This window comes from Microplitis demolitor, chromosome 7, assembly GCF_026212275.2.
Source record: "Microplitis demolitor isolate Queensland-Clemson2020A chromosome 7, iyMicDemo2.1a, whole genome shotgun sequence".
Classification (NCBI taxonomy): domain Eukaryota; kingdom Metazoa; phylum Arthropoda; class Insecta; order Hymenoptera; family Braconidae; genus Microplitis; species Microplitis demolitor.
Window position 1 is genome coordinate 18,930,001 of NC_068551.1, and position 20,730 is coordinate 18,950,730.

At 31.2% G+C, this 20,730-nt stretch overlaps 4 protein-coding genes across 7 annotated transcripts; 2 read left to right on the top strand and 2 right to left on the bottom strand.

The window, feature by feature from the left end:
- Positions 1 to 360: 360 nt before the first annotated feature.
- On the top strand, positions 361 to 7,739 carry LOC103575681 (dual specificity tyrosine-phosphorylation-regulated kinase 2). Of its 3 annotated transcripts, XM_053740650.1 has the most exons (5): positions 361 to 1,089; positions 1,244 to 1,941; positions 2,014 to 2,114; positions 2,188 to 4,233; positions 4,322 to 7,739. In XM_053740650.1, exons 4-5 carry the CDS (start codon positions 3,169 to 3,171, stop codon positions 5,300 to 5,302), a joined length of 2,046 nt encoding a protein of 681 aa, XP_053596625.1. In that variant the 5' UTR covers positions 361 to 1,089; positions 1,244 to 1,941; positions 2,014 to 2,114; positions 2,188 to 3,168; the 3' UTR covers positions 5,303 to 7,739. The 3 variants fall into 3 exon arrangements, with proteins under 3 accessions (XP_053596625.1, XP_008553776.1, XP_053596624.1); XM_008555554.3 differs by having other exon boundaries at positions 361 to 1,941; XM_053740649.1 differs by having other exon boundaries at positions 361 to 2,114.
- A 1,714-nt stretch (positions 7,740 to 9,453) lies between these two features.
- On the bottom strand, positions 9,454 to 11,464 carry LOC103575672 (thioredoxin-related transmembrane protein 1). The gene is made up of 5 exons (XM_008555540.3): positions 11,170 to 11,464; positions 10,921 to 11,082; positions 10,329 to 10,503; positions 10,156 to 10,257; positions 9,454 to 10,082 (listed from the first exon to the last, which is right to left on the bottom strand). Exons 1-5 carry the CDS (start codon positions 11,316 to 11,318, stop codon positions 9,837 to 9,839), a joined length of 834 nt encoding a protein of 277 aa, XP_008553762.1. The 5' UTR covers positions 11,319 to 11,464; the 3' UTR covers positions 9,454 to 9,836.
- A 1,008-nt stretch (positions 11,465 to 12,472) lies between these two features.
- LOC103575665 (uncharacterized) lies at positions 12,473 to 16,966 on the top strand. Of its 2 annotated transcripts, XR_008403926.1 has the most exons (5): positions 12,473 to 12,654; positions 12,721 to 13,235; positions 13,432 to 14,033; positions 14,386 to 16,744; positions 16,878 to 16,966. XR_008403926.1 is itself a non-coding variant. In XM_008555528.2 (4 exons), exons 2-4 carry the CDS (start codon positions 12,728 to 12,730, stop codon positions 16,021 to 16,023), a joined length of 2,748 nt encoding a protein of 915 aa, XP_008553750.1. In that variant the 5' UTR covers positions 12,473 to 12,654; positions 12,721 to 12,727; the 3' UTR covers positions 16,024 to 16,886. The 2 variants fall into 2 exon arrangements, 1 of the variants encoding a protein (XP_008553750.1); XM_008555528.2 differs by having other exon boundaries at positions 14,386 to 16,886.
- A 7-nt stretch (positions 16,967 to 16,973) lies between these two features.
- On the bottom strand, positions 16,974 to 20,173 carry LOC103575656 (F-box only protein 28). Its single transcript, XM_008555515.3, has 4 exons — positions 20,031 to 20,173; positions 19,805 to 19,943; positions 19,348 to 19,596; positions 16,974 to 18,958 (listed from the first exon to the last, which is right to left on the bottom strand). The coding sequence occupies exons 2-4, from the start codon at positions 19,886 to 19,888 to the stop codon at positions 18,218 to 18,220; spliced, it is 1,074 nt and encodes a 357-aa protein (XP_008553737.2). The 5' UTR covers positions 19,889 to 19,943; positions 20,031 to 20,173; the 3' UTR covers positions 16,974 to 18,217.
- Between the last annotated feature and the right edge of the window lie 557 nt (positions 20,174 to 20,730).

Genomic DNA, 20,730 nt, shown 5'->3' on the forward strand with positions numbered 1-20,730 from the left:
ATGAACAAGAAAGAAAGAAATATTATAATGGACGGACTTACGATTTCTGCGCAGGCGCTGACATGTTAAACTATACTTTGTTATCATTGTTGGAACTGAAAAATATATGTATATATATATTTCTTTTATCATTTTATGTTACTAACTAAAGTTCTTGACGACTGGCTAAAATTACAGCCGCGATCGAATTTTCTTTCAGCAGAACTCACTGGTCCCAATTTTCAAGATCCTGAAGTTAGCTGAGGTCTAAAAGTTTTTTGAATTTTTTTAAAATGATAAATTACAAAAAATATTTTTAAAAATTGCACATAGTTTTTTTAATTTTCCACATGTGCATATTTTTATATTTATATTTGTCATTGATTTGAAAAAAAAACTCCGAAAATTGTCTGCTGTCAGTTGACTTCATGATCATAAATTTTCTATAGAATTTCTTCGATGGCGAATTTTTAAAAATTACTAGAATTTTGTTTTAACAGAAGCCAGTGTCTCAATTTTCTATCTAGACCATTATTAGTCACTTCCTGGATAAACCTAGACCATATAAACTCAAATTTTCATCATGAGTGTGAATGTACCTAACAATTATGAATTTTTAAATTTTTAAATAAATAAAAATTAAAAAATGCGTATTTAAATAATTTAAAAATCGCGCGCGCATTTTTAAAAATTTAATTATTTAAATTTATTAATTTATTTATTGTCTGATGTCTGGTACATAGTTACTAATTTTTGATAACATTAAAATTCAAATACTCGCGGTCTTTCAAAAGATCAGTTACCGCCTCCTAGACACAAGTAGACGAGTTACGTGTCCTGGTGGTGACGGAGATAACATTTGATGACGTGCGCATCTGTGTATTCAAAAGCCCAGGCCAGGCTATCATCAGGCTCCTCTCTCTCTCTCCCGAGCTGGTTATATATATTATATATAAATATATACAGGTATATGTTTGTACGTGATGTATAGAAAAGTGGATAATACTCTGGTGGTATATTTCTGTATGCCTTTGTACTTGCGACTTGGACACAGTTGAACGCGTGATGGCGCGTGGGTGTGGAGTAGTTGATGCGTTATTATAATTTGAGGTAAAAATTAGTTAATTTATCTATGAAAACTAGTTTTAAATTCTCCGAGTGAAGCTGCTTTGCAAAGTACATCACCAGTTTGATAATAATAACAGCAAGTAAAGTTACAAAACTACTACTACATTGTCGGGATCATTAAACTTTTTTTTGTCAGCCAGGGGATGATAGCATAAGGATACTGACGAGCGTCACCTGTGTCACTCAGATGTATACAGTTAGATGAAACACTGAGTTTATATGAGAGAAGATAACGATAATTAAACTCGAGCTTCTCCAAGAGTTTGCTCTGATAAATATCCGGCCTCGGAAACAACGGCTACTATGTAAAACTAAAAAAAAAGTATATTTATATTGCTGCCACATCAGCTGCTTAGATATATCATCAATACTTGCATCAACAACAACATCAACATCAACTTAAATCTGGATCAAGTGCTAAGAGTCGCTGCTGCTGGAAGAGAAAGAGTAATTATTTAAAATTACGTGTAACAAGTTGACTCATAAACCCTCATAAAAAAAGGGGCGCACGATTACTGCGCGTCCGATCATTGTACTGTCGACGTAGCAGCACAAACTGGATTATTATTATTTTTATTTATTTTTCACTTGGCTTTAAACTTTTTTATTTTATCACTTTATTTATTTACATTATTTTTATCGACTCCGGCAAGTGAAACACGAGCGTTTATTGTTGTGTCATGCTAATATCAGTTTGTTAACGCGCACAAAAATCATTTTTTTGTTTCTTTGTTTTTTTTTTTTTTTTTTTTTTTTTTTATAACAATTATCCATTTACTTTAAATGCACGTGAGTTGATACAGCAGTAGGACGTCGCTAATCAAGAAATTTAATGTGAGTGTATATTTTTAAAGTACCCAATTACTTATCAATTTTACATATATTAATTAATGGAAATATGTACAGTGATTTCTAAATCAAGTTGCGCCATTTAATTACTGGGGAAATTTCTACAACTAAGATGATAAATTTTTTCCGTGCAATTATTTCGAACGCTCAGTAGTCAGGTAAATTAATTTTTTATTGAATTTAATTGTAAGTAATAGGGAATAAAAATTAATAATTAATTTTAATTTGCAGATTTATGTGATTTTATGAAGTAGTTCTGGTTAATGAACGATGTCGAGCTGATAGTAATTTTAAAAACAAATAAAGTTGATGATAAAAATAAGAGACGTATTGCTGGTGAAGATGGAGCGAAACGGGAGAAATTGTTGATTCAAGTATGGCTACTGTCGACGTGAAGTATCAGTGTCACGTGGTAGACAGTAGTAACGGAGAATATCAATTACAATTAGGAGGCAGGTATTGATACTAAAAGTTTTATGTTAATTTTGCTGAAGAGTTGATGATTATTTGGAGCTGGTGTTTGTACTGGAAGTTGTAGAGTAGACCAGTAGGAAGTGAGTTGAATGAAATACGAATAAGTCATCAAACTTAGCCGGCTCAGTGCCAACACATACGAGGAGCTAGACAGCTCATAATGTGTTTGCCCTCGTGCACGATAGATTATAAAATTAGACGTGCTAAACCACGCTCAACGAGAGTTAGAAGAATACGACGGACAAAAGAAAAGATTTATAGTGAAGAGCAAGTAGTTTATTTGTTATCAATACGACATCTGTATCGGTGAGGATTATTAATAATATTTATTATTAAATATTTAAAAATATCAATACTCAGAGAAAAGTGATTTTGTTTTTTATGATTTGAGTGATTTTTACCCTCTAGTCTTTCGCATTTACACATTAGATGAAAAGAAAAAAAACGTGTATCAGATTTAGCTCAAAAAAAAGTAAAATAGTAAACATCACTCTTGTGATCTCACGAGCATGGCATTAAAGCTTTACACAATCATGACGCAATAGGGTTCAATTGATTAAATGGACAAGTAAAGCTGGATGGAATAAAGCGAGAGAACCACAGGGTGACTTTATAAAAATATAATAAATAGTAATAATAAATATAAATAAATAAAAATGATGAATCTGAATAAAGCAGGTGAATTTAAATGACTGAGCCTTCTTGCTGAAGAAGACTAAAGATTTATAAATAATTTGCATGCAAGTACAAATGTCTAGCTTAACAATATCAGCTAGAACAATGCCCTTGTCACTACCGACTCCGTTCGTGCCTATGAGCGCAATTTCATCACAAACATACATAGGATCTAATGAAAATAATCATTTGCCGCCATTGAAACCGGGTAACTATGTGCCCAAGCAAGGCGAATCACCACCGAGTCATCTGACCCACTCGAGCCACAGTGGTAGCACCCACTTACCTAGTTTAGGATCAAGCGCCAATAACAGTTTACAAAATATAACGATTAACTCGGACAGCCTTAATTTGAGCCTTAGTTCTCACGTCAGTCACAACACGAGTCACAATTCCCATTCGCAGCAGTCGAATAGCAGTCAGTCTAGCAGTCCGATGATTAAGAATGGACGTACTGAGAGTAATTCAAACAAGTCTACGCTGAAAGCCGCGGTATCACCAGAGATTGTCATGAAGCTTTACATGAATAAGCTTACGCAGTATGAACAGCATGAAATATATGCGTATCCGCAGATTTACTTTATTGGAGCGAATGCCAAGAAACGTCCAGCAATGCTGGGACTTCCCAACAATCATAATTACGACAATGAACAGGGCTCTTATATCCACACGCCCCACGATCATGTGGCTTATAGGTATGAAGTCCTGAAGGTCATTGGCAAAGGATCATTTGGTCAAGTCGTGAAAGCTTATGATCACAAAAATCATGAGCACGTTGCTCTGAAAATGGTGAGAAACGAAAGGCGATTTCATCGACAGGCACAAGAGGAAATTCGGATTCTTGCTAATTTAAGAAAACAAGACAAAGACAATGCTATGAATATTATTCATATGTTCGATTCATTTACATTTAGAAATCACATGTGTATAACATTTGAATTACTTAGTATAAATCTTTATGAACTTATTAAAAAAAATAAATTTCAAGGATTTAGTCTGCAGTTAGTTAGAAAATTTTCCCATTCACTGCTACAATGTTTGGATGCCCTATACAAAAATAAAATAATTCATTGTGACATGAAGCCAGAGAATGTGTTGTTGAAACAACAGGGTCGAAGTGGTATTAAGGTAATGATATTAATCTGATTTTTTTTATATCTTAGATTACATTCGCCGATAGTAAAAATTTTATTAACTTTATTTTTATTTTTTTTAGGTGATCGACTTTGGTTCGAGTTGCTATGAGGATCAGCGAGTGTACACGTACATTCAAAGTCGGTTTTATCGAGCGCCCGAGGTAATACTGGGCGCTAAATATGGAATGCCGATAGATATGTGGAGTTTGGGATGTATTCTTGCGGAATTATTAACAGGCTATCCGCTTCTGCCGGGTGAGGATGAGGCTGATCAATTGGCGTGTATCATTGAACTCTTGGGAATGCCACCGAGGCGATTGTTGGACAGTGCCAAACGTTCTCGTCAGTTTTTTAGCTCAAAAGGCTATCCGAGATATTGCAAAGCGACGACTACTACCCATGGTACCACATTGTTACATGGTGGAGTGTCACGTCGTGGTAAAATTCGTGGCCCGCCTGGTTCAAAAGATCTCAAGGAGGCACTCAAGAATTGTGAGGACCCGCTATTTTTGGATTTCATACGCAAGTGTCTGCAGTGGGATCCAGAACAACGGATGACACCCAGCAAAGCACTGAGACACGCATGGCTAAGAAGACGACTACCACGGCCACCTGATGACAAGGTCGATGTCATTTCGAGCCACTCGGTGCAGCCGACAGCTGCTGCAGTGACAACATCCGGAAGCCGCAGCTCCAGCAAGACAAACGCCCATGGATCAGCAGGATTGTCCAGCAAGCTGCGCGAGCTTAATGATCAGAGATCCTCGACAATTCAATCCCGACATCCTCAGCAAGCTTCACTTGGCAGCCACCCCGTAGTGTCCTCAGTCGGTAGTGGAAGCGGTGGCGGACACTCAATATCGTCCTCCAATCATCCTTCATTGGCGCAATCAAATCATCAGCCTCTCAACGCAGTTTCAGCGCACAAACATCAACAATTGCACTCACACAACGGGTCTCACGAGTCCTCGCACGACAGCCACAGTTCTCATGGATCTTCTAGTGGGTCAAGTAGATATGTCGTTAGCAAAGAGATAACATTAGTAGATCCTTGGCGGTAAATTAAGACTGTGTGTGTTTATGTAAATGTGTCTGTGGATACGAAGTTATCTATAGAGTTATATATAGATATATATACATCTTATATTCAGCATAAAATTATAATTATAATTATAATTACAATGGTAATAGTAATAATGTGTGTTCGAAAATTGGGAATAGATCTCAAGTGCCGTTAGATGATAAATCTATGCACTAGCTTTCGGTATTGATATCGAAGTCACGCGGTTGTGGTCAGGAAATTTCCCAGAGCCCATTGTTTAAAGTTATAGATTATGATTACTATAATTATTATTATTATTCTTGGTTGTCTTCTAGGCGCTAGACGTTAATCAAGTGCCATTCACTAATGAATGGAGCAAGCTTACTATGTAAATTCATTTTTAATTATGCTAAAATAGTGTATTTTATTTACACGTCTAAATTTCAATGAACAAAAATATAATTTTAATAATAACGATTTAATAAAGTAACATCATTAAGTCAGTATTTATATGTATGGTTAATATATATTATTAAAACTCTTGACAAACGATTAAATTACATTGGGCGCGAAAATAAAATAACGGTTTAAATTTTAAAACATAAACGATCTAAATTATTTCAAGACTTAGAAAATTTAGCTTAGACATTATTGTTAAATACAGAATGTCTTGTGATATAAAACTTAGGCGTCTACTGTGGTTTATATATATATGTATATGTATATATATATGTATATGTATATATATATATATGTATATATATAAGCCGATTAAGGTAATTATTTTATCGCGCTATAGAGACTAAGTAAAATAAATGATTAATGATAAGATTTAAAAGTAGTGATGAAAAAAAAGAAAAAAAAAGAAAACAAAAAAAAAGTTTAGTCGTATTTATCATGTAATCTAATGTAAAACTAAATTGACTACAGTGATGACCCAGTGTATTTAAGTATCGCGCATTATCGTGTTATTTTATAATATTTTTTGTCAATCTCTCTAATAAGTACAGTACTAATATATATTTTTACTTTGTCAGATTGCTCAGGTGCAATCAATAAAACCGAAGATAACACATAACATTATTATTATCATACGCATGGTTTTCATATATTTATATTTATATTTGTACTTTTTTTCGCTTAATCATTTACTCGTATTCATGTGTATTTAAATTATCATTAATTGTGATGTTTTTTTTTTAACTTTAATTACTATCACTCTTCACTGCCAGTCTCAAAAAATTTATTTAACAACTTTTTTTTACAATCCTAGCGATGTTGAATTTATTTTGAGACGATGCATTTGTTTTCCAATAATTGTGTTTTGTAAATCGTTTTAATTTACGACGTATTATTATAATTAATGTTATTTATATAATATATGCATGCTCGTATATTAATTTTAATTAGTTGATATATCAAATATTTTAATTAAGCTACATATCTTTTTACTTTAATTCAACGGTTTTCATACCAAATTATAGAGAGAACTTACATTGTTTTTTTTTTTGTGACTACATAATTTTATTGACAAACAATTACAACTAACAAACAAAATATCGTATAGGCTAGACAATTATATGACTTGTAATTGTAATTAAAAAAAAAGTCATTTACAAAAGTGGGCAGTAATTGTTATTAATGTGATGTGTATTCGGTTATACTAACAAACCTGGTAAATTTAATTAAAATTATGAATATTTGATTAAATATTAATTGTTTAACATTTATGACACTCGTGACAGATTAGATCTACATAGATCAAATTTATTTTATTTTTGAGATCTACTTGTCTACGAAGATTTAAGTAGATCTACTTAGATCTACATAAGCACACTCATGCATTATTAGATCTAACTCGGTATAGATATATGTAGATCTACGCAAGTTGACGTTGATTTAATGTAGCTGATATATATAGATTTGATATAGATCTAAGTAGATTTACTTAGATCTACGTAGAGAAGGTTTTCTGCATGATCAGATCTATATTGATTTATATAAATCTGTAGAGATCTATGTAAATTTATGTAGATCTACATAGATCTGCAAATGCATAAAAAAGTGTCTACGTAGATCAGGATTTACTTGGATCTAGATATATAGACATAGATCTCTAAAATATAACAAATAAGATCTTTGTAGATCTAATATATTTTTCACGAGTAGACATATATATAATTATTATTAAAGACTTATTTATATATATTTTACTTGATTATGTTCTTGCTGAAAATTTAAAAAGCTTGAAATATAGTTAATTGATAAAAAATATATATATATATATATAAATATTAAAATATCATAATTGAACTGAATTAAAGAGACTTTGTCGTGTCTCATTGTACTATATGAGTGAATGTTTGTATTATAAATTAATAATCGATGCATTTAGGACCTTCATGAGTTAAATAATAGAAATCATTACGTGATGACTTGAATCTACCGAAAAAACTTTCTTTTATATATTTACATAATTTTTTTTTTTTTTTTTTTTTATAATATAAAAATTGTATCTCATCTACTGCATAAAAAAAATTTTTTTAATTTTGTAATTGATAAAAGATAAATCAATTTATAAATTATTTAATGATAACACGATTGAATTAATTGACAAAATAATTTGATATTCAAATTTGGCGAGCGTTTGTATTTAAAAGAAAATAATAAACAAAAAAATTTTATACAAGCCTATACATAAAAATAAAAATAATAATAATAATAATAAACAAAACGTTGATGCGATATTAGATGAAGAAATAATATTGATTATTAGTTATTATTATTATTGCTATTAATTATTATTATATTTATATATTTAAAAGTATATATATATATGCACAAAGGTGGAAATTAGATTGATATGAACATAAAATAAAATATAGACTGCCACTTATACCGTATTACATCTAAATTAAAAAAAAAAAAAAAAAAGAAGATTTTTAAAAAGTAATTAATCATGATTATGATAAATATTGCAGCCGACCAATTCGTACTTTTTTTACTTTAACGTAATCTCCTGGTCCACTGGCAGCCAAAAATGGGCATAAAATTGAGTAAAAAATTTAATTAACATGAGTGTGAATGTAGCTGACGATTGTAAATTTTCAAAATTTAAAAATAAGTGAATTAAATGAAAGCCGAATAAAATTTAAAAAATACGCATTTATAGAATTTTAAAATGAGTGCATTTTTTTTTATTTTTATGTTTTGAATTGTTTAATTGACTTATTTGTAATTTGAAATTTTTCTCATGGCTGATACATTCATACTCATTTAATTAACGTTTAATTAATTAATGTAACACTAGATTGAACAAATTAATAAATTAAGTTATAATAATAATAATAAATAAGCATGATATTGTGAGTATTGTATAAAGAAAACATTATAACTGTTGTGATTTATAAAAAAAATAATTTTTTTTTAATTAAAACGTTTGCTTTCTATCTGCAAGTTTAATTAACATTAAGTAATTATATAAATTAAAAATAATTTTAAAAAAAAAGTATAAGCGAAAAACTTTCTCAACTATTGTATCTTTTAAATTAATAATCCACATTTAAATTAAGTCTTTTTATGATTAAGTGACAGTGAAAAAGTTTGATCTCTTATCATTATTATTGTTATTATTATTATTATTAATTTAAATACTTATGATTGTAAACAAAAATGAATTAAAATAAAAATAATAATTATGACGAACTCGAGTTCGCATTTAATTTATGATGTTGACGCCAAGTTAATTATTAATTGTACGCGTTGATAAGTAGATTGTAATAATAATTGAATTGTATAATTGATTGATTGATTATATAAAATATTTAAAAAATGGCAATACAAATATTGAATTTTTTAAAAATAAATTTAACCCATTGTCACTGACACAAATATCCAACTGAAAATATACATTATATTGATATATTTTTTTATATATTAATTTTTAAACCTTATTGTTAATTTTGAAATTTTAATTTTAAAAAAACGGGAAAATTATTTTTTTTTAAAATTCAAATCTTGTGATTTTTAGTCTTCTATTTAAATTCTTACACTTAAATATTTAAATTAATCAAGATAATTAATAATTAATTTCTTTATTAAAGTATCAATAATTTTTATTTATTAAAATCTGTTATTTTTTTTACAAATTCTTATAATGAACATTTTAAATATTTTATTTTTTTTTTTTAAATCACGAAGTTAAATTATTATGAAAATATAAAATAATTTTATGTAAATTAATTATTTGTTTAATGCGATAATAAGTAGAAGTAATTGGAATTAAATATTTAAAAAATTAATTACTAGACTAAAATACAAATAAAATCTGACAAGTACGAGATAAATTAAAAAAATGAAATTACATGAATCAGTTAATTATAATTATAATATTAATGAGAAATTAAAATGGATCACGATGATCAGAATGTTTAGTTGATGCGTTTTAATCAGTCGATAAAAAAATTGTCAGTTCAGTAGTCACTTATTGAATTTCATAAAAACAATACAATTATTAATGGATAAATTTAAAGTTAATTAACTTTTACACAAAATTAATCAGCTTTACGTGTTTTACGTTTACGAGCATTGGGACTATTTGCAGCAGAGCTTTTTTTACTGCTCTGTTTTTCCGAATCACTCGCGTCCTCGTCAACCAAATCGTCCTTTATACTTTCGATCAATTCATCTTCGTCAGAAGCTTTGTCTTGAGAAGATTCACTCGAGTCTTTGCGTTTTTTACTGACAGCAGCCTTCGCGTGCTTCGGCGGAGAGATGAAGTCAATAACACACACGATCACCTGTTGGTAATTCATATTATAGAATTTTTTTTACTTAATTATCAATTTTACAAGCAAAAGTTCATTAATTTACCAGTCCTAAGACGGCTCCCATAATAATCGTAGCAACAGCAAAGATTAAGTAACTTCCCCATGTTGGTAATCCATAATCTTCCATTAACTGATTATGAATAGCCTTGAAAATTATAAGTATGAGATTAATTAATGGCATAAGTAATTATAAGAGTAGTAAATAAATAAACTTACTCGTAAAACTTGAGATAATTTGAAGAATTTACTCATAAGTGTCATTTGAATAGATGTCGGACTTTTCCAACTCGGTACAGGTTCAACTTTCATCCATGTTTTTGATCTGATGAAGTCTACAAGTGACTCACGGTCTCTTGGACTCTTGTATTGACGAAATTCACCATCTTTAACACTGTAATACAGTACAATAATTAACTTTCCATTGTAAACATTCTGAGTGACATCATTCGAAAGTCTATAAATCTCCAGTGATGTCACTGTCCGACTCATAAATTTATAAATATAATTTGAAGGGTGGAAATTTTTAAAATTATAAATCATCTGACGTCAAATGTCAGGTTGACCTTGCGAATGTCATCGAGACCTGGGTCTCAAGATTTTACACCAGGTCACGAGGGTGTTCTAATTTAATTACTCTGTCAAGAATTTTTTATCAGTGACCAAAGTTATTATATACTACCAAGAAAATTAATTATAATTTTTTGTTAATTAGAAACTTGACGGAAACGTCACGTCGTCGAGTTTACTGTACTGTAGAAAATAACTAACACATAGTAAGTAATAAATGTTAATTATTTTAGTGTCTTACTGATAAATCGTTGGTAAAGCGGTGACCATAAATCTGCCGCTTAATCCTGGAGAGTCAGTGACATCAACTTTTCCTACATTTATACCAAGACTCTTTTTCATATCACCCAGGTACGACCATGTGGGCTCCATTTCTTTGCAAGCTGGACACCAAGGCGCGTAACTAAAAGCAGACAATTTAAATTAACTATTTATTTTAAAAACTCATTATGCATGAAGTTTATTGTATTTTTATAGCAACACTACTTACAACTCTACCATCCATTCTCCAGTGAGCATAAGATCCCAGTTGTCTTCAGTAAACTGATCAACTGAGGAAGTTTTTTTCGCAATAGCCACATCAGCGAAGACAAATACACTTGCACAATACAGTAATAATACTTTAGTAAATAAAGACATTTTAATTATTGTTGATTTATAATTTAATTGCCGGTATTTTATTATTGTCTTTTGGTCGTTGATCTTGATAAATGATACGCTACGATACTAATACCAATCACGCACTCTTGATCCTTACTCTGAACCAAAGATGAAGCTTCTACCGCCTATCGTCAACGTGGTAATGGCACTTGGCAACGACTTCAACACCATCTAGTGGTTGATGTTGACAACCTCCAGGTGTCAGGCTGACAGTTGATAAAAAATCATGGTCGCAAAAATTAATGACAAAGCGCAGTTTGTTGAGGAAGTTGGTGACAAAAGTTGACATCCATTAGTTGATGTTGCATTCAATTTTTCTAGAAAGCTGACAGCAGATTGTGGTAGTAGTCACTAAATTTCTGAGTTGGTAAAAATTTGCTGTCAACAGTTACGAAGGCTGGTTGTCAAAATCGCAAGTAATTGACATCCATTTTCTGACTAGTCTAGCTATCAGGACGAAAATTTTGATCCCGTTAACAGAAATCTATAACCCTGGAATAAGATGTCAAGTTGACTAAAAACTTAAGGCGCAAATAGATGTACGATTTGAAGTCAATTTGGAAATAAAACTCACATTTAAATTAACTTTTGCTCTTGAAAATTTTCTGTAAGTCGAAGGCAACTATTTGATGAAAGTTGCAGTCGGCTGTAAATTTACGTCAACTTGTTGCTTATGTTGTACTTATATTACTGTCAAAACTTGGAGCAGAACTTGATGTTGAACCTGACCGGAAACTCTCAGCAAGTTTTTAAAGATAAATTACTTCCCCATTTAAAAATTATGAATTTTTTAAATTTTGAATTTTTTTATCGATTTTTATTTAATTTCTATCAAAATCAATCATATTTGAATCAAAATTTTCAAATAGCGCTGATTTTTGAACTGTTTGAAATTCTGTTGAAGGAAAATTTTCAATTTCTTTTTAAATCGATGAGTTTTTCAAGAGATTCAAAAAAAAAAAAAAAAAAAAAAAAACAAATAATATTAAAATGGGTATGGAAAATTTTTCTAAACAAGCCACTATATATGTATATAAATAATAAATAAATAGAATACCTCCACCTCTAAATACTAGATTTTCCATTACGAGCACATCAGCATGCACGCAAGCGCTTACTCTACCTAGTATGGATATATTTTTGTACATGGTGTGATTTTGACATATCAATAGTTTCAGTCTTTTTTCTAACTCTAAAATTTATAATTTAAATCTTAAATATTTTCCGAGATTATTTTTTTATTCTACACCTTCTACTTACCCACAAAATTTTTATAATAAAATATCTAAAAAATAATTCGCCGTATTTTTTATAGGTAAGTAAAAATTAATAAACAGAAATACCATAAGTATATCCTAATTGTCAAATTTTTTAAATACAGATAAAAAATGTCGACAATTTATCCAACTTTATCACATCTGCCAGCGAAAGAAAGCTTCGATGACGACGAGCTGACGGACATCGACGACGAAGTCTTCATAAGAGACGGAAAAACAAGTGGTGGATTTAAATCACAAGATGAAGGAGTAAAGAGACCACTGATGGCACCGAGAAAAAAACGACGAACCAGCTTCGACACTCAAAAATTACCTCTGAGAGCTCTGCTGCTGCCAATGTGCTACGGGATTATGGCTCTGGTTATTTTGCTAGGACTCATAATGCTCTGCGTCGTAACAGTCAATGTTTTTCCGGTTCCGTTTACGATAATTAAAAATTTGTTTCCTCCCAAAGAAAATTCTGGGGTTAATTTAACAAATGAAATACTTCCTTGCACGTCGTTATCCTCGAGCATCGTCTGGGTGAGGACTCTGCCAAAGTTGACATCAGAGGCACCACTGAGAAGCGTCGACGTTGATGGCGACGGTGTCGAGGACATAATCGTTGGTTTCAGCACAGGTTGATAATAAAATCTCCTCTCTGTTTATTTATTTTTATTTATTCACTTTATTATTTTATTTTTATTTCAGATTTAAAAAAAAGTTTATTTTTTATTTACCTTGAGGTATTTTGTTATTTATTTTTTTGTTTATTTGAATTTTAAAAATACAAGAGACTGATAGAGAAAATAAATTGTAATTTACTTATATTCTAGGTCTCGATACTCTCGATGCACCAGAGTTTCTTTGCAATCTCTACTTCAAGGGCCAGACTCCGTGTCTAGGAGGCGTGAAAGCCCTGGACGGCAGGACAGGCGATACCATGTGGACCCACTGGACTGAACACGCGATTTTCTCAATAGACTGCGCATTTGACATAACCGATGACAAAGTAAAAGACTGCATAATAACAGGACGTGGTGGAATCCTCCACGCGGTTGATGGGCAAGATGGGGCTGCCATTTGGGAGGTTTCAAATAAAGAATTTCCTGCCAGCGTTATGGAACCAGAGATTATTTTGAACGTCTACGACGCTCGGTACATGACAGACATCGACGGTGATGGCACCGTTGATGTCATTGTCTCGCATACCACCCAGACTGGCACGCTACGCTCCAGTGAAATAATAATGCTTTCCGGTAAAACTGGTACTGTTATTAAAACAATAGACTTTTCGAAAAACGAACAGTTGTTTATTGCGCCCCAGACTTTAGTGCATCCTGATGGTGAAATCATGTATTTGCTGGCAGCCTCTACACCAGAACAGTCTGGAGGTCTCTATATTATTTCACATTCTAATTTATTGTATGGCAAAATGGTAAGAAATTTTTTTATCAGTTAAAGTCATTTTCAGACTGTCCACTTTTTTAAAAATTCAATGGGTTTAAATTTTGATGATTAACTAAAAAAAAGTTAGCGTTAATTGAAAAAAGGGCAACAAGTTACAATTGTCGCCGAGACAGACTTTTAAAAAAATTATTTAGTTGACATCAATTAGGAGCTAAACGAAATTTTAAAAATGGAAATTTGTTTTTGAAATTAATTGATAAAATTTTAATGCTGTGATGACAGTTCGTCATTGAATATTTTTAAAAAAGGACACTGTCTGAAATTTCGCTTGAATTTAAATCTCGGATATTAAATCAGTATATTTATTTTTTTTATTACAGAATTTAAGGACATTGCAGTATGGTAAAGGCAAGGGAGTATTATTAGCTCCAATATTAGTGGACATAACATTGGATGGGACTGCTGACATAATAGTGTCCTCACTAGACTCTAGAGTACGAGCATACAACGGTCGTACTTTTGAATTAATTTGGAACTACACAGTACCTGAATCAGAAATAATAAGTATACCGATCCCCGGTTATTACAATGATGATAACGTTCCCGATATAATGGTGAAGCACCAAGTGGGTCCAGGATTCCCAGTTTATTATTACTCGGTCTCGACAATTTTGGATGGGAAGACCGGGAAGCCGCTGCTGGAACAACCGATCAAAGATAGTGGCAATGGACAAATGTCGGGCTTATCTTTATCTGTTGATGGTCCAGGCAATGATTGGTTTTTGTACTGGTCAGCAAACTGCGTGGACCACAGCGATGTCGATGAAAAGTATCGGTTTCTAAAAGGGCAAACACTGCTATCGCAAAGCCGCGCAAATTTGTGCAAATTAAGATTCAATACGACACTAAACAGACGGCTGCTGGCGATGAGCCAACACGTGGGCCCACCCGGACAGTCTTTGTACTTTTCCGAGGACTGGAAGTCAGTGGAACTCAATAATTCCGTTGACGCGAGACAGGAAACGGAAGAATATTTAAATAATTTGCCTTCACAGATTGAGATGAACAACGCCATGGAAAATGGCCCTATGACAGCACCACGTGATAAATCTAAAGCTAATACGCAAGAGAGAATCGAAGATGAAAGAATAATTAATGATTTTCCAAGCATGGAGAGTAATCTGGGAGTTAAGATACCCGATGAAATGAATTATCTTGTAAATAATAATAATAATAATAATAATAATAATAATAATAATAATGAAAGAAAAGAAGCTGAAAGTTACCCAGCTTACAATGATTTAGCAGAATACAAGACAAAAGTATCAAATGATTTCCCTGGGGAAGTAGAGTGGAGTAATTCCAACAATAACGACTGGAATAATCTGCCACTGGAGATAAGGTATGACCGCAATGACCCAAATTCACAGGAACCAAACCGACGTCGGAAGCGTAGCAGTAAATTTGCTGAGTCGTCAAAAATAAAACGCGACATTAATATAAATAATAATAATAATAATAATAATAATGATAATGGTAATAAAAACTATGAAGGTATTGATCAGAGTATACAGAGACAACCACCAACAGGGCTATTTCTGCCGTCACTTGTTAAAAATCCCAGGACTACATCTATAGACGTCGTTTTTTCTACCTACTGGCTGCCACCTTCTGAAGTATCCCTCGTTTTGCTGCAGCAGGATCTTGAGTGCATTCATTTGAAGGAAGAATCAGCGCGGCGTAAAATAGAAGCTTATGAACGTGAAAATATTATCGCTGATTGTTTGGCTAACCGAGGTATTAATTACAAACTATATCGCGAGGGTTTGGATCGCGAAAATGTTAAATTTTCGCTTGGACAAATGACGATATATAGAATGAAACTCGAGTGCGTTTGTCCAGAAGACTTATTACCTGGACAGGCATGCAATAATATCTCGAGGACGCAGAGTTGGCCAGCACATTTGGGTCGCAATGGTGATGGTTATTTTCGCCCGTTTTTGAAACCTAATACGTGAATATTTGAATATTAAAAAATTTTATTTTAATTTCAAATTATTAATTGTATTATAAAATAATTTATTTATTAAATTTTCATGTCTTAAGAATTTAAAACGACAGTATTTATTTTAAAAATTTATTTATTAAATATTTAACGTCTCAGCTGTCTTCGTTTATTGATTTGAATATATGATAAAAAATGTGGAGAATTATAATTAAAAAATAAAGCAATTACATTTTCTGCTGCAATTGATTATTGATTTTTTTTACCCACATAAAATTGTTTTGAAATATTTTTCCATAGGAATTCAGTTCATCTACCGCAGAGTTGTCCTCAAACTGTTTGATCAATATTTAATATTTTATCTCAAATACTATCACGCACTTTTTTCTTCCACTTGCTTTCCTTGACATTGCGCACTTGTCAAAAAAAAATTTATAAGTTTATTAAGTTTATAAATTATCAATAATTATTATTTACTAGCTTTCCAAAAAGTAATAATTAAATTTTTGAGTTTATTTGCGCGCGGTATTTAAATAAAGTAAATAAAAATATGTATATGTGTAATTTAGAAAGTAAAAATGATGAATTAATAATACCAAATGTACGAAGAATATTTGATTATGACTCTCGCATAATGACCGCGAGAAATTTATTGTCCAAAGGAACTCAAACGGATTACAGAGATAGCGAGACACAGACCGTACCTTGGGAGCCACCTTATAAACTTGCTACAGGTATTTTAAAAATCTATAATTATAAACATAAATTATTACTTTCGATACTGAATAATATAAAATAATAATAATAATAATAATAATAATAATAATAATAATAATAATAATAATAATAATAAATATTTTTATCCAGGTAGTAAACCTGAAGTTCTTGATCTTGAAAATTTATCATGGGGCAAAGGATTACCAGTAGGTATGGAAGAGTTAAAAATAATAAATAAGATGAGAGTAAAAAAATCATTGGAGTCTTTATTACCTCCGCTTGATTGTAAGGTCAATGTACAAACACACAAAGCTATAATTACTATGATTGATAGAGAAGAATGGACGTTCCATGACAAAGTAATCAGTTGTTATTCTTCAATTCGTTTATTTTTTTTTATTTATTTGAATATTGCTCGTTGAATGTAAGTGTATATTTTTACTGATATTCAGGAGCTGCAATCGGTGATGGATGCACGTCAGGAGTTGGTAAACAAAGTGATTGAGACAAACAATTATGAGCAGAAAAAAAAATTGATTAAGAGGTTTGAAAAAGTTGGGAAATATTTAAGTAAAATGCGCAGTAAGCAGATAAATAAAATAAACCGCGAATTAAACAGAGAGATGCGTAAAATAAGCGCCAAGTATTGTAATAAAAACTCAAAGTTTATTAAAAATTATTTGGGAAAAACTACAGATTTAAAAGATGAATTTCTATTGAGATTAAAGCTAGACGATGAATTTTTTTATGATTCATTGCTAAGCAGACAAACGCTGGGTGAGTTTTGTTGTAGATAAATATATATATTTATTTGTGTATATATTTTTTGTGAGCTGGTCTACGAAATATGATTGATTTCGCTTTGTGCTTTTTTTTTTAGATAAAAAAGACCCAACGAGTTATCTCTCGCGGGTCAATCACATCAATCAAATAGATGGTAAAAAGTCCGATGAACTTTGCGTTCGCGAAACTAGGTTGACCGATGAGATGCTGAAAAATTTGTATGTCGATTTAAAAAATATTCGATTAAACACAACATCAAAGAAGACGCGTTAATTAACGCGTGTGAGCATCGAGTACATTTGTATACTTCCGATATGTACTTAAATTTTTTTTTGATAACTAATTTTATAATTAATACAGTGAAACAATCTTTTCAACTCGATGGTTGTTTTTTAATTTATTTTCACGGGTGTAAACTTACAAGTTCATGTTATTCATGAACAAGATCGTGAAAATAAATTTTCATTCAAACGGAGATTTAATTAAGCATCCAATTTTTTTGCGTGTAATGGTAATTAATTTTAATAATTAAAAAAAAATTGCTTTTTAATATTAGTAGATATTACAAAGCATAAAATAATAACTCGGGTAATGGAAAAATAATAAATTAAAAGTTGAATGCTTATTTTTTTCACGTACTTCTATATCTAAATGAAAATAAACTTTATAATTTTATTTAAACGATTTAAATAAAAACCTTAAATCTACTAGTCTTTTCGAGATTCACTCAGTAGCTCGGACATAAACTTTTTAAATTTAATGTCAGTAGCATCACATGAAGATTTGCGTTCAACGATGAGTTTACGTTTCTTCGGATTAGGCTTCGTGTTATCACAAGAATCTTTTTGAACGTTTATGCGGCGTTTAATACTGTCTGCTGTGAGAGATTCATCACGTGCTCGGCTCAGCTCAGCCGTCAAATCACCCATTTTTTGTTCCCACTCTTCAAAATGTCTGCGTAAATCAGCGATCTGTAATTCTTGATCATTTAATTTCTTAGCTTGCTCGTGTAATTTGTTACTCTGCAAGCGCATCTGCGCGCCCTGACGTTTCATACGTAAACGCATTTTGCTTAATTTACTTCTTATTGCCATGAAAGATAGTTTATTTTTTCGCGTTTTGCAAACTAATTTTTTGAACTGCTGCTCCAATTTGTCGGCAGTGTGGGGGTGGTACCGGTTCAATATAATCGAAGGGTTACGACCGGAGTTGTGTGCTGAACTTGGACTGTACGGTATCATCAAGCTGCCACCTGGTAAATCGTAGCTGTTGACGCTGCTCATACTCGATGAACTCATTCGTGATTTGAAGGCCGGCATAATTTTTTCATCAAAATGTTCCATTGCCATGCTGCTGATGTCTCTTAGTTCCTGTAGAATTTCATGAGCTCGTGGCAAACTGTTGGAGTCTTTTACCAAGTGTAGAATTCGAAATATTTCATCAATCACCTGATAAATTTATTTTTGTTTACAATTCAAACAATTATACTTTTGGAGGGACTGCATTTAAATTTTTAGAAACGCGACTGGTCATATTTGTTTTTTGTTAATGCGATTGCCAACATCTAAGACAATACTCTATCAAAAAAATCCATGTAGAATATCATGGGCATGGTGTGGATTTCCATAGGAACTCAGGTGAGAATCTATATCGAGATCTATACTGGATTCCTATAGGAAACCGTATGGGAATCCATCATGTGAGAGTCCCCATAGGAATCTAGGCTGGATTCCCATGTGAATTTTTTTGATAGTGACCAGTTGTGATACTAAACTGCTACTTAATTAGTCATAAGTCATGATAAACAAATAAACAAAGTCACGTGTTGATTACTCACCTTGCCAGGAATAAAACAACAAAGGTTTTGATTAATATATTTCATAAATGTCATTGACAACATTGATATACGTGTTTCAATGGCTGTCAAAACATCACAATGTCTAGCCAATGAGTGATTACGTCTTTCGGACTCACGTCTTGGCAACTGACTCTTAACTTCACGGAGACATTGCGTATGATACCGTTCCATTGACTGGAATCCACGGTTCAGTAGTTTTTGGCACGTTTGATCAAAATGTTTGCAAACCTTTTAAATAAAATTCAAATATAATTACTTGCATTACTCAATTTTTTTTTTACTTTTAAATAAGAATTTAATTCAAAGTAAGCAAACTACGACGTATTGAGACGCAATTTCAAAACTATTTAACCTAGTAGGCATGACTGATGCACAATTGCAATTAACTAGATAATTTGTCATCAGTTTAAATAATTAATAGTTTGCAATAATTTACCAAACGATTCTTGGCGATTTCATCGTATGACAAGTTGGACAAAATCGTTTCAAAGACAACATCAGGTAGTTCAGTCAGCAACATCTTGCAAAGTTTACGTTCAAATCTCTGCTTTTATTAAATTATTTATATTTTTCAGCTGTAACGTTCAGAATCAATTGTCATCTATTTATAAGTATTTATTTATTTATAAATTTAAATTTTCTATAAAATAAAAAAAACTTACATATTTGTTATTTTTTATTAGATGTATTTATTAAGGTAATAACAATACAAAACAATGTTGTTACTGATGTAATTACCAATTAAAAATGGCAACACTATTTTTTGCGTTTGCTTACTGGAGTTTCTGTCTCTCTTTAGTTGATGGCAGCACGCGCCACTGAGATAACTTTTGAATTTCACTAAAAGATGGCGGGTTGAATTTTATTAGCTAATAATTCAAACGAATAACTAAATCTATTTTAAATATTTCAATTACGAAGTCGTAGCTAAATATTTACTTTTCATTAATTTAAATAAAAATTATGATGTAATTAATTAAAAATATGTGGATTTTAACTCCAACTAAAAGTATATTACAAGCGATAAAATTACGTAGGTAATGGACATGATATCTAATATTATCCACAAATTTTATTACCCAATAATACTAACGATTTAATTTATGTCATATTCTCAGTACAAGTAATTCAATAAATAAATAAATATATGAATGCATATAAATTAAACGTCTAACGTCTAACAAACTGGTTTAATAAGAAACTAAATCTATTACTGTAAGTAAAAAAAAAAATCTGTCAAAGTAACTTTATCTGAGGGAAAAAAATTATTTTAACAAGAGATTGATTTCATAATTTTATTTAATTAATCAATTAAATAAATCAATTTTTTGAAAATCGGTCGTTTATAAAATACGTCACGCA

What these genes read in the sequence shown, in the direction of transcription:
- LOC103575681 (XM_053740649.1), top strand. Translation starts at nt 3,169, where the DNA reads ATGCAAGTACAAATGTCTAGCTTAACAATATCAGCTAGAACAATGCCC. An exon ending in AGGGTCGAAGTGGTATTAAG is followed by an intron (nt 4,234 to 4,321) that starts GTAATGATATTA and finishes TATTTTTTTTAG; the next exon opens with GTGATCGACTTTGGTTCGAG.
- LOC103575672 (XM_008555540.3), bottom strand. Translation starts at nt 11,318, where the DNA reads ATGTCTTTATTTACTAAAGTATTATTACTGTATTGTGCAAGTGTATTT. An exon ending in GCTTTACCAACGATTTATCA is followed by an intron (nt 10,504 to 10,920) that starts GTAAGACACTAA and finishes ACTGTATTACAG; the next exon opens with TGTTAAAGATGGTGAATTTC. An exon ending in AATTATCTCAAGTTTTACGA is followed by an intron (nt 10,258 to 10,328) that starts GTAAGTTTATTT and finishes ATAATTTTCAAG; the next exon opens with GCTATTCATAATCAGTTAAT.
- LOC103575665 (XM_008555528.2), top strand. Translation starts at nt 12,728, where the DNA reads ATGTCGACAATTTATCCAACTTTATCACATCTGCCAGCGAAAGAAAGC. An exon ending in AATCGTTGGTTTCAGCACAG is followed by an intron (nt 13,236 to 13,431) that starts GTTGATAATAAA and finishes CTTATATTCTAG; the next exon opens with GTCTCGATACTCTCGATGCA. An exon ending in ATTTATTGTATGGCAAAATG is followed by an intron (nt 14,034 to 14,385) that starts GTAAGAAATTTT and finishes TTTTTATTACAG; the next exon opens with AATTTAAGGACATTGCAGTA.
- LOC103575656 (XM_008555515.3), bottom strand. Translation starts at nt 19,888, where the DNA reads ATGTTGCTGACTGAACTACCTGATGTTGTCTTTGAAACGATTTTGTCC. An exon ending in AAATCGCCAAGAATCGTTTG is followed by an intron (nt 19,597 to 19,804) that starts GTAAATTATTGC and finishes TTTATTTAAAAG; the next exon opens with GTTTGCAAACATTTTGATCA. An exon ending in GTTGTTTTATTCCTGGCAAG is followed by an intron (nt 18,959 to 19,347) that starts GTGAGTAATCAA and finishes TAAATTTATCAG; the next exon opens with GTGATTGATGAAATATTTCG.